The following is a 12536-nucleotide window of genomic DNA, read 5'->3' on the forward strand; positions in this document are numbered from 1 at the left end:
ATATTTTTATTCTCTACAAATAGACATCCATTTTGATATAATTTCATCATATATCAGTTTTAAAATTTATATCAGTTTTAATTACCTTACGTCAAATAAGTTTATTGTTATAAGAAACAAGTGTATTTTAACAAGCAACAAGTGTATTGTATGGGGAAACAAGTGTATTTTAACAAGAAACAAGTGTATGTTAACGAGAAACAGGTGTATTGTAATAATAAGAAACAAGTGTATGTTAACAAGAAACAAGTGTATGTTAACGAGAAACAGGTGTATTGTAATAATAAGAAACAATCGTGTTATAAAAAACAATTGTATTTCAACAAGAAACAAGTGTATTGTATTAAGAAACAAGTGTATGGTAATAAGAAACAAGTGTATGTTAACATAAAACAGGTGCATTGTAATAACAAGATACAAGTGTGTTATAAGGATAAGAGTAAAATAAATATTGTATGAAATTATATCAAAATGGATGTCTATTTGTAGAGAATAAAAATATATAAATATTGGTATATTTTTTATTTTTTTCTAAAATATATTCCTTGAGATATATACAAGTTTAAAAATTGCAAAAAGTAATTTGTTTTGGATAAACAATATTGTGACATGTGTGCTAATTACATGTTGACACATGGATGCTAGCTTTTTTTTTTTTCTCTGCCAAATTCCTTCCCATTCATATATTTGCTTTTGAGTCCTCCTATTGACAAATTAAAACGCTAGCTACTAGCGTTTTATCACAGCTCATATTTGGATATTCTATCCCTTTTCCTATATAGAATCGAGATAAACGCCACAAAAGAAAAGGACAAACACCTTTTTCAGCCGAAGTTTTGAACTCTACGAGTAGTCAAGTACGACGTTCCATAGGACTCCGCGCCACTTTCTCCATAAACATTGTATATTAAAAAAAAAAGAAATCTGGGAATTCCACGACAAGCTTCTTTCTTCTGCAATTCTCTCTCTTTTCTCTCCATTGTGCAGATTTTTAGGGTTTAATGCTAGTGGAATTTTGGCGATTTATAGGGTTTCGTTGTTTCGAAATTGATTACTGTGTTTAACATTGAACCATGTCTGTAACAGAGCAAACTTCAAACGATCTAAGAGTCAGTAGGGTTTTAATGCACAAACTTGGCGAAACCTTCAAAGATTTCCAGTCTCACTCCTACACAATTTTCTCACTGGGCGAACAATGGCGGATTTTGCAGAATTCATTCGCAACACTACACAATTCTCTGGAGAATCGAGTCAAGGAAGTCGAGTCAAAGGAGAGAGAAATCAACGTTATTAGAAAAACATTCCAGAATTTCCAGAAGGAGGTTGAGTTGAGACAGAAGAAGTTGGAGTTGGTGGAGAAATCGCTGAGCGAGAGAAGTGAAAAAATTGAGATGAGAGAGAAGCAAGTGAGGGAGTCGTGTGATGGTATAGAGTTGGAGAGGAGATCAATTGCTGAGCGTAGCAAGGCTGTGGATTTGAGAGAGAAGTGGTATTCAGCCGGTTTCGAGCGAGTTAAAGCTGTGGATGTTGAAGAGAAGAGAGTTGTGGAGCGGCTCAGGGCCGTGGAAGAGAGAGAAAAGGAAGTGGAGGAGAGAAAGAGGGAGGTTAGCAGGCTCGAGGCGGCGTTCGGTGTCCGAGAGAAGGAGTTGAAGCAGAAGGTGATCACTGAAGTTAGGGAAGAATTGGATGTGAAAGAGAGGGAATTGAATGAATTCTCTGAAGAATTGAAGTTGAAAGAGGCTCAATTGAATAATGGAATTTTAGTATTGGGAGAGAAGGAGGCGAAATTGGAGGAGGAAAGGAAAGAGTTGAAATTGAAAGAGAATCAAATTGATGAATTATACAATGTTCTTGAGTTGAAGGAAAGTGAGATGAATGAGAAAACGAAATCGTTGGTGTCGAAAGAAGAGGGTTTGGGATTGAGGGAGGAAGAAATTGAGGATAGATTGAAGGGATTAGAGTTGAAAGAGAAGGAGATGAATTCGCGTTGGCGATTGCTTGAGGTTACTGAGAATGATGTTAATAAGCAGAGAGACGCAATGGAAGTGAAGGAGGAGCAATTGAATGAGAAAAGTAAGGCATTAGAGTTGAAAGAGAAAAGAGTTAGTAAACATAGTCAGGGTCTAGAATGGAAAGAGAAGCTAATCGATGAGCGTTACAAACAGACAGAATTGAAGGAGAAAGAAATTAACAAGCGTTTCGAAGCAATGGAGATGAAAGGGAGGCAAATTGATAAGCAGCACAAAGCTTTAGGTTTCAAACAGAAGCGAACGTTTAAGCTTAACAATAGGCTAAGGTTGAAATTGAAACAACTCGACGAACAATCTGTGGAAATGAGGGAGAAGAAAGTTACTGAGCCTTGCCAAGTTGAAGAGTTTTCGGAGAAGAAAAGTGATGGGCATCGCATACTTTCTCGTTGTCCAGCATCAGTGTCCAAAGATAAGCAAATTGGTGAGAATTTCTAGATAAAATACATTGCCAAAGAGAAGCACTTCAGTTTCCAACTATCAACTTTTGTTGCTTTTCGAAATAAAGTTGCTACATTGATATTTAAGTTGGGCCAACCTCTTTTAAGGTTTCCATACTTGGGTCTTTATGCTCATAATGATGTCATGCTTGCTTTTGGTACTCCAAAAAAAAAAAAACAAATTTTGATCGAACCTATATTTGCTCAATGGATACAATCGGCTCATGGTATAACTTCATATGGGTTTGATGTCCTTTTATCCTCAACAAGTGGCCCGGCATTGTTTTTGTGCTCTTGGGAGTTGGGGAAGAAATTTGTTGTTTATTTGGAGAATGTTGTTGTGTTTACATTTTACAACTTGGTTCGTATTAAGATTGTGGGTCAATGGCATGTCATTTGGTAAATTGGTCGTTTCTATTGTTTTGAGTTTATATAACATGTTTCTATACATATGATGATAATCTAATGTGTCCCTATCATCATTGTCATGTTTTGGATTTTTTTTTCTCTTTTGATTTATAATTTATCAGTTGCTTAATATCGTAATCTGCAATCCAACTCAGTTAAAGATATGTGCTAAGTGTCGATATTACTTTCAGGACTTGTGGCTGTATTGACTGTTCTTGTTTTATTTTGCTGTTTCATGTTTCATATGTTTAGTAAGCAGCAGTTTGGCACAAGCGAGTTCAGAGCTTCCTGATTCAGATACTGCTCAAGTAGCATGTGCCGTGGATTCTTCCTCGTCGAAGAATGGTGTTGATATTCATTCATTGTGCAGAAATATGGACTTTGATGGCCTGAGATTATATCTTTGTAACCATGTGGAGGAGCAAGATATATTACATGAGAAGACATTGAATGCTCTTAGATGTGCACCTGATCCTGGAAAGCTTGTTCTTGATGTCTTTCAAACTTTCCACCTAAGATTCCCAAACAAGTATCATACCCGGGTTAATCAAACGACTTGCCTTTTTCTATTAAGGCAGTTGAAGAAATTATCACCACCAATTACACATGAGGTGGACATTGAAGCAAAAAATCTTGCTGCTTTTTTGAAGACTAAGCTGAAGGAGAATGTCTCTCCTACAGATATTTCTGGGTTTCTCCAGTTGTTAGCTGCATTCAAGCTGACAAGTCTTTACAATGAAGATGAGCTTGTTCCACTTTTGGATAAGTTATCTTGTGGGTATAACAATTGGCGCGAGGAGCATTTATATTTATGTCGTGTATTGGGACTTTCGAAGAAGATTCCAGGTATAACAATCCATTTCCTTGACCGACTTGCTGTCATAACAACTAACGTTACAACTAAGTGGCTGGAATACAACATAGTTTTGCAAGTGTGACATTAAGATTGCTTCAAAAATTTTACTGCAAATTTGAAATATAGGGTCCCATGTGCATTTGTACTACATGATTTTTCAAGAGCCTTAAAGAGAGGATTATCCGGTGATTGCTAGTTGTAGGCTAGCTTTCGTCTGCTTAATTAAGGTGACATTGCAATGTGTGACATTTGGGAGAAGCTGTGAGGCTGATTTTTAAAAGCCTGAAAGGGGAAGGTATTGACAGAGGTTTTAAAGGTAGGGATAGAGTCCTCCGTTCAAAAATAATATGAACACTTGGTTAGTTACGTGTTTTATGGAGATACGTTGTTATGTGGCTATTAAATGTTATTTTATTATAAGGTAGATCTAACGGGAGTTAGTGAGGTATTTTAAATTGGAAGAGAGAGAAAATTGAGATTTTTTGTTGTTGAAAGTAGAGGGCTCATGTAATTTATACTCTTGGGACAAAGGGTGCTAGAAAACTACTGATTAGAATATTGAATAAGGGAAGAATTAAGTGGGGAATGTCAAATAGTTTAGTCATAAGATGCTTTTCTTGCAGGACGATGATAAAGTGCAATGGCTAGGGTACTATGTTTTACCATTTTTTTAATGGAAGAGGAATTTAGGATGAAAAAAAACTACTGCTTTTACTAACCCCTTTGATGAATAGTCGGTGAAGCTTGAGGCGAACTTTAAGACATCAACATAAAGAAAGGTGATTGAAGAGGTTCAGACTTTCCTCGGAAATAGAATGCTTGTTAACCCCTTATCCTGAAAAAAAAAACATTGCACTTACGTTTTGTTCAATGTGGTTTTAATTTGAGTGGTGATATACATTGCTTTTTAATCGTTTTTCTTGTCTTTTTAAATAGAGTACTTGGAATAATGGATGAGACATACTTGTTATGAATCTATTACGCCTTGGATTTTTTTGTGTGCTTATATCTATCATTATAGGGGTTCATATGTATACTTCTTTTTGTAATAATTGGGGCTGTGGAAAGTGGAAACTAGCAGGCCCTTGTAGTATTGTGATTTCCCAAGTGCGTCAATCTTGCAAAAAATATATATACCACCGAAGTTCACCTTACTTAGCTTCCCAAGTTTTTTAGAATGTTTTTTTTCATCCTTTGGCTCTGAATATCGTATAGAAGTACAAATTTAGTGCTTTTGTCTTATCTTCATTTTGGCATATAAGGCTGGGCTACTATTGAGTCTGTACGTCAATGGTGCTTGTTATTGTCTAGGCCTACAGTTTTCTGATTGTACATGTTTTTGTTTTATTTCTTTTCACATTGAGCAGGTCACATCAAATCGCTTATTGAAAGAAAAAAGTGGCTTTGGGCAATCAAGTACATTTTTATATTCAAGCTGGAACGTGATTTTCCACCAGTGCCTCTGCTGGTAGCTCACTTGGATTTTTTGAAGAAAAGAGTGGCCGAGAGACAAAAGGATGGAACTTTTGAATCAAAGGTAATTTTCTAGCAAGACTATTTCATTCCCTGTTATCAAACACACTTAGGGCTACAAATGACCTGAACCGAGTCTAGTTTTAGCCCGTTAGAGCATAGGCTTGATTAGAATTATTAGTGATCGAGCTAGCTAGAGCTTCAGCGAGTTTTGAAAAATTCTTATTCGAGCTCGGCTTATTAAGCATTTGGTTTGTTCGAGCTTTTTATTGAGCTTTGTTCGAGAACCTGGTAATGTGTATTTTATGCTCACACTCTAACTTGAATTGAGCTAAAATGAGCTTCATTTAGTCATCGAGTCTTCAGTTACTTTATGAAATAAATATTCTGTAAGACTCTTATCAATTCATTTAATCAAAGTGATTTGTTTTTGCCAATCAATTAATAGAATAAAAAATAATGTATTTTCTAAAGATAGTTACTTGTGCATGATATACAAAGGTACTTAAGTTAATTTTAAAGCTTATGTTTAACTTTTGAGCTTGAACAAGTTATGTTTCTTTGTGTAAAAAAGTTTCAAAATTAAATTAATCGAGTTTTTCATGAACATTATCGACCCAAACATGAAGTTGTTCGAGCTTGGTTAGAGTTCTGCTTGTGCTTGTTAACGAATAGTTTTGGAATGTATCTACACCCTTACATATACTGAACTCCGAAGAGAGACAATTTTAAACATTGTAAAGTGGCTTGTATGTTTTGTTGTCTTATCTTATTCGTGCAACCTTTGGAAGCACAAATGCAAATGCTTCAAAAATACTTCCTCTGTTTTTTTTTGCATGTTTTGCCAACATAAAAATTTGAACAATCATATGTCTAATTAGGGACAAGTAAAAATTGTAAAAAATTGATATTTTTAAAATATAAATCGAGACAAATCCAATAAAATCACACATAATTATATTTTTCCTTATGCATAAATAACACAAGATGGTTAAAGTAGAATTTTGAATAGTGTTCAAGAGTCAAAATGGTAGAACTAAAAAAACCGAGGAAGTTTCTGTAACTGTAAGCATGGTCTAATTCCTTTCATATGTTATTTTTTGTCTTCTCACTAAAGAGCTTTAGATAGTAAAGTAATTTATTTTAAACCTCCCTGCAAAGCACAATATTGGTAAGCATAAATGAGCGAGCCACCGCCCTTTTGTCTACCAGATGTACTTCTTTGACGAATGACATGCTCTTGTGCAACTTCCTTTCGATCGTCCGGGCCCAAATAACTCAATTTTGTCCCATGAATGATTTGTGTCAATGGATTAGTTCGATCCAAAACTTGAGATAACGGGTGTAATCCAAACAAAAAAATCCAAAAGTGGTTGTTAATGGAGTTGAAGTTACCAAATTCTGAGGAGTCGGTTTTAATTTATGTCGAATTGCTCCACCTATAGTTCCTCGAACCACGTTTTCTAAAGGAACTAGAGCCGATCCGAATTGATCTTGTGGTATAGTGGTACATGGTGTAGTGGTACACGACTACACGGTGTAGTGGTACACAACTACACGTGGAGTAATTTAAACTATTCTTTCGGGACATACCTGTACTTGGTAATGCTTTGAAGAAGAATATCTTATGAGTTGATGAAAGTTATGCAAGAGTACGGTAGATTAAAATTCTCAATTGCAGTCATTAAAGATATGGATGAAAGATATCCTTTGAAGCAACTAGTAATTTAGTTCTTGGATATTCTGCAAATCCGCTTCCACTTGCTTTCCCGTTGTTTTCATAGTCGCTTCCTTAATATTCATCATTCAACTTGTCATATTCCATTAACCAAGCATTATCTTGCAATCGAAGATTTTAAATTTCTTTCTTCTAAGTATAGTTAAATAATCAAATTTTAGTTTCTCTGTTGCCATATGCTTTGCTTTTTTATCATCATGTTTTCAGAAATTAACATCTTTGATGATGAATATGATGAATCATGTACAAGTTTTTTGAGTGCCTTGTTTCTACAACTGTCTTTCCATTACTTCGTCCTCTCCTTGACCCGAAGGGCGAAGGGTATTGCTCATGTACCTGCTTGACTTTGTCTCTGTGTTTTTATCTTGTTATCTGTGTTTCAGAGCTGTAAAGTTGATGATGTTTGTGTATACTTTTGGCTTTTGTTGCAGATACGAGCTGAATGCTTTGAATTTGGCAATCTCAAAGAAGTGAGCAAGTGCATTACATATTGTGAGCTTGAGTCGAAATTCCCAGTTGCTCCCCTTTTGTCACGCATTGAGGAATTGGAAAAGGAGAAAGAAGAGAGGACTGCTGGTGCTGCTTCTAAAGTAATGAATATGAGGAAACGAAGTGCAAACTCGTGTGCTGCTTCTGTAGCAATTCCGAAACAAGTAGAAAAACGTCCTCGAATGGAGAATGTTCCACATCACCAGATAGTCCCTCTGGATAAGGCACCCTTTCCTCAGCATGTGGCTCATCCTTCCGGGCAGGCACCGTGTCCTCAGCCTGTGGCTCATCCTTCTGGGCATGCACCGTGTCCTCAGCCTGTGGCTCATCCTTCCAGGCATGCACCGTGTCCTCAGCCTGTGGCTCATCCTTCCGGGCAGGCACCGTGTCCTCAGCCTGTGGATCATTCTTCCGGGAATGCACCGTGTCCTCAGCCTGTGGCTCATCCTTCCAGGCATGCACCGTGTCCTCAGCCTGTGGCTCATCCTTCGGGGCATGCACCGTGTCCTCAGCCTGTGGCTCATCCTTCCGGGAATGCACCGTATCCTCAGCCTGTGGCTCATCCTTTCAGGCATGCACCGTGTCCTCAGCCTGTGGCTCATCCTTCCGGGCATGCACCGTGTCCTCAGCCTGTGGCTCATCCTTTCGGACATGAACCCTATCCTCAGCCTATGGCTCACCCTTTCGGACATGCACCTAATATCACCCAGACTGTACAACCCATTTGGCATCAGGGAACTATGCTTACATCCAATGGTCCACACTATGGAGTTGATCCTCATTCAGGTTCTGGTCCGTTTGTGCCTACTCCTGGAGTGTACCCACTTAGCGGTCCAGCCGCCCACAGACCCGTATACAATGGTAAGGCCCATTATTTTCTCTCATTGTGGCTTGACTATTTCTTATGGGGAATTGGGGATTGAGATCGTGGGCAGAGAAATTTGTCGTTGAACAAATTTGACATCTACTTTTTGTACATAGATTAAGAAGAGCATATATTACTTTTGCATTAGTATAATTTCCCTCAATGGTATATGTCAGATACATTGATTCATTTGTTCATTATACTGAACAGGGGATCATCAAGCTTGGGGAGCACCTAATCAATGCCAATGACTTATTCGAGAGCTATTATTCTATCTGAAGATTCTCGAGGCTTATGCTTGAGCTACGTTTGACCTATACTTCAGAGAAGCTTTCGATAATATTTAATATTAGGTTGAGGCTCCCGCATGAGAAGTGGCCTAGGTTCGGTAAATAGTACTTAATTTGATGCTCTAACCTGTGCATTCTTTTAAAACTTTGTTTAACGTTCTCTGTAAAGTTGACAGGTTTATATGTATATATTGTACTACTTGAGATTAAGCTTTTATGAAATTCAGCTAGTTTCAAGATAAAAAGCCAGAATTTGAAATCTGTTAGGATTATATATGATAAGTATTAGGAATAGGATTGTTATCTCTATTATATAACGGAAAGAGGGAGGAAGATGATGTTTTTATTTAGAAGTATTAAATTACCTTTTTTTTTTTGAGGGGAAAGTATTAAATTACCTTTTATGATTTAATGGAATGAAAAAAAATTACAAAAGAAAATAACTTTAAAATCATTTCTCATTTGAATTTGCCATTCAAAACAAGTTAAAATTGGTAATGTCATATTTCAATCAGAAAATTAAATGGACAAAATATATTGATTTTTTCTTTATTATAAGAGAATATGGTATACATGAAGTCTATTTGAAAAGTCTGAAATACTCACTATTTTTGGTATTCTTTAATTCAGTTTCAAAAAATTAATATTGAAAATCACTCACAACCTTTATTAGTTTTTGATATTGGTAAATTAGTACTACCTCCGTTTCTTTTTAATTGTTACACTTTGCTTTTCATTAGAACCAAGGCAAAAAGTGAAAAGTAGGAGAGAGGCTAAAAATTCTGAAAAGTAGAAAGAGACAAGTACAAAAGAACAATAAAAAATTATGGAGGAGAGAGAAAAAGGTGAAAAGTAGGAGAGAGGGGGGTAATGTTGGGATTAAATGTTAGGTTGGGATTGAAGGTTGGGGACCACAAGGGGACCAATAGTGGGTAACAATGATTGCAAACTTACCTTATGTAGAAAAAGTAAGAGTGTAACAATTAAAAAGAAACGATCTAAAAAGGAAACCGTAACAATTAAAAAGAAACGGAGGTAGTATATCTAAATTCATCTAGCTATTAATCTTTGACATTTTAAGTATAATCATAGTTATAGTACGAATGAAGTGTATATAATAATTTTGCCAAATGCATCCCTTTAAAGTGGTCACTTCGTTGCTTGCAGCCCTTTCATCTCAATATCTTCAATTGCAGCTTCAAATAAAGCAAACACTTTTAAGTTGCAGCTCAAAAGGCGTGAAGATAAGTTGGGTTTAGGCTGTAACTTAAAACTGTTTGGTTTATTTGAGGCTGTAATTTGAAGAGATTGCAATCAAAGGGCTGCAATTAACAAATTGGTCACTTTGAAGTGTTGCATTTGGCAAAAAAATCTATGATAAAATAACAAGTTTTAAAATTAACGCGTGCATCTCGTGCATAAAAGACTAGTTCCTAATATGTGTTGAAGTAGGACTCTTTATTTACTTATGTTGTATAAATATATTTTGATGATGAATGAGAAAGACGACTGAAATTGAACCTAATTTAACATGGTATCAAGAGCCTAAGAAAATTTTCTCTCCAAACACGAAAAACACGAACCCGACCCTGCGAAAATTGACCCAACCCAATTTTTTTTTCGAGCCTTGAACCTTCGACGCCTTGCTTTTCGATCTCCTTTGGTTGATCATCATTGCTTCACCTCTTCAAACATACTCTCGTAGATCTTGACGAGTAATCATGACAGAAAAAGCCGATACAACCCCTTTAAACCTGACCAAGCCTATTACTTAGGCTCGAATGACAATCTTGGCAAAGTTATCACTCCAATTCAATTAAAGGAGGACAATTTTGATGAATGGGCACGCGCGATTGGAGCACTATTACTAAGCCCACTACGGCAGAAAAACTTGCAGATTGGAGCACGATTCATTCAATGTTGTGTTTGTTGTTGTTGAACACGATTACCCTGATTGTGCGTTGTTCAATCTGGTAATTTGAAAACGCTCATGATTTATGGTCTCATCGGAAGGAACATTAGTGTGTTTCTAATGGAATCCGAATTAATTAGTCAATTCAAATCCCAAATTAGTGATTGCAAACAACAAAAAGCTGAATCTTTGGCCAAGTATTTTGGGTGTTTTGACTCGACTATGGATAAGTTGGCGTCACAGGAAGTGGCACCTACTTGTGGGACTGGGGGGGGGGGGCAAATTGTTCGTTTCCTCGAATAACAATGTTCCGACGATTGTTTGCATCATTTTCTAATTGGTCTTTATGATGGCTATGGCCTGCTTTGTTCGTATCTTCTCGCGCAAACTCCTTTGCCTATTGTGGCTCGTGCTTATCAAATTATCTCTTAGGAGGAGCGCTTACAGGGCCCACGCCCCTCTTCCTTGCCTTTGCTGGGTGAGAATTTGGGTTTAAAGTAGAATCTAAACCAAACCCAAAACTCGATCTTTTAATGAAACTGTGGTGTGCACTAACTGTAATCTTGAAGGCCACAAAGTTTTGGGTTGCTTTTAATTAATTGGGTACCCGGAATGGTGGGGAGATCGACCCCGTGGCCGGCGTGGAGGCAGGTGTGGCTACGACCGCGGCGGCAGGGGCGCGAACAAAACCGTGATCAGTGGTGGGTCCGGTTCGAACAACAGGTCGGGGGGGGGGGGGAACTCCTCTTCCACGTGATGCAGTAAGTGTAGGAATCGCAGGCATCACTACTGAACAGTGGCAGAATCTCTTGAATTTACTGAACTTGCCTAAACCAAAAGATCGGTTGACAACGAGTCTTTATGGATTATTGATACAGGTGCTTCACATCATGTGACACGAAAATTTTCGATGTTGTGTGCTGCTCGCAAAATTGAAGGATGTCCGGTGGGTTTCCCGGATGGTAGTTCTGCATAAGCTACCCATAAGGGAAATATGGTTCTTCCTAGAAATCTAAAAATCCATAGTGTTTTATTTGTGCATAATCTTGATTGTAATTTTACTTCTATTCCGCAGTTATTAGATTCTGCGAAGTATATCGTTCAACTCACTAAAACATTATGTATATTACAGGTTCGCAGGACGAGGATGCTGATTGGAGCGCGTGAGAGGGAAGATGAACTTTTCTTTTTCCGGGGGGTTCCCAAGGTGAAGAAGATTTGGCATAAACGTTTGGGTCAGTCTTCGGAGAAAGTTTTACGTCATTTACCCTATGTGAGTCTATTTAGTGTTAGTAGTTGCAATAATGATTGGTGCGACGTGTGTTTTCGGGTCCATCAACCTAGAACTAGTTTTCCTAAGAGTAATAGTAGGGCTAGTAGGATTTTTGAGTTAATTCATTGTGATTTATGGGGGCCCTATTGAACTAAGTCAAGTTGTGTTGCTTCATATTTTTTAACAATAGTAGATGATTTTCTCACACTGTTTGGACCTAGTTATTATATAATAAACTGGAAGTTGAGACTATGTTTATACATTTTATGGCTTTGATTGATCGCCAATTTGAACAGAATATCAAATGTATGTGCAATGATAATGAAACTGAATTTAATTACCTGAAACCATACTTTGTGCAACATATAATTATTTTTGAAACTTCTTGTACTAAAGCTCCACAACAGAATGGCCCTGGTTCAAAGGAAACATCAATATATTTTAGATGTGGCACGTGCCTTGTGATTTCAGGCTACCCTACCTTTAAATTTTTGGGCGATTGTGTGCAGCAGCTTGTCATTTAATAAACCGAACTCTATCTGTTGTTCTTGATGATAAAACTCCGTATGAGTGTTTGTTTGGTAAGCCCCCTACAACGACTCAGATAAGGATTTTTGGGTGTTTGTGTTATGCCTACAATATTCTCATGGAGGTGAGAAGTTTGTCAGTAGGAGTCGTCGATTTGTTTTTGTTGTTTATTCTTATACCCACAAAAGATGAAAATTATATGACTTAGAAACCAAAAAATATTTTGTTTCTCGTGAT

The 12536-nt window shown here is 37.1% G+C and overlaps 1 protein-coding gene across 2 annotated transcripts; it reads left to right on the plus strand.

Annotated features, from left to right (window-relative positions):
* The first annotated feature begins 764 nt into the window (after positions 1-764).
* LOC104891023 (FRIGIDA-like protein 5) lies at positions 765-12023 on the plus strand. Of its 2 annotated transcripts, XR_008969089.1 has the most exons (6): positions 765-2451; positions 3128-3721; positions 5099-5268; positions 7374-8292; positions 8507-8684; positions 11631-12023. XR_008969089.1 is itself a non-coding variant. In XM_010676660.3 (5 exons), the coding sequence occupies exons 1-5, from the start codon at positions 1074-1076 to the stop codon at positions 8545-8547; spliced, it is 3102 nt and encodes a 1033-aa protein (XP_010674962.2). In that variant the 5' UTR covers positions 765-1073; the 3' UTR covers positions 8548-8880. The 2 variants fall into 2 exon arrangements, 1 of the variants encoding a protein (XP_010674962.2); XM_010676660.3 differs by lacking the exon at positions 11631-12023 and having other exon boundaries at positions 8507-8880.
* Positions 12024-12536: the final 513 nt, after the last annotated feature.

The sequence above is a fragment of the Beta vulgaris genome, chromosome 4 (assembly GCF_026745355.1).
Source record: "Beta vulgaris subsp. vulgaris cultivar EL10 chromosome 4, EL10.2, whole genome shotgun sequence".
Classification (NCBI taxonomy): Eukaryota; Viridiplantae; Streptophyta; class Magnoliopsida; order Caryophyllales; family Amaranthaceae; genus Beta; species Beta vulgaris.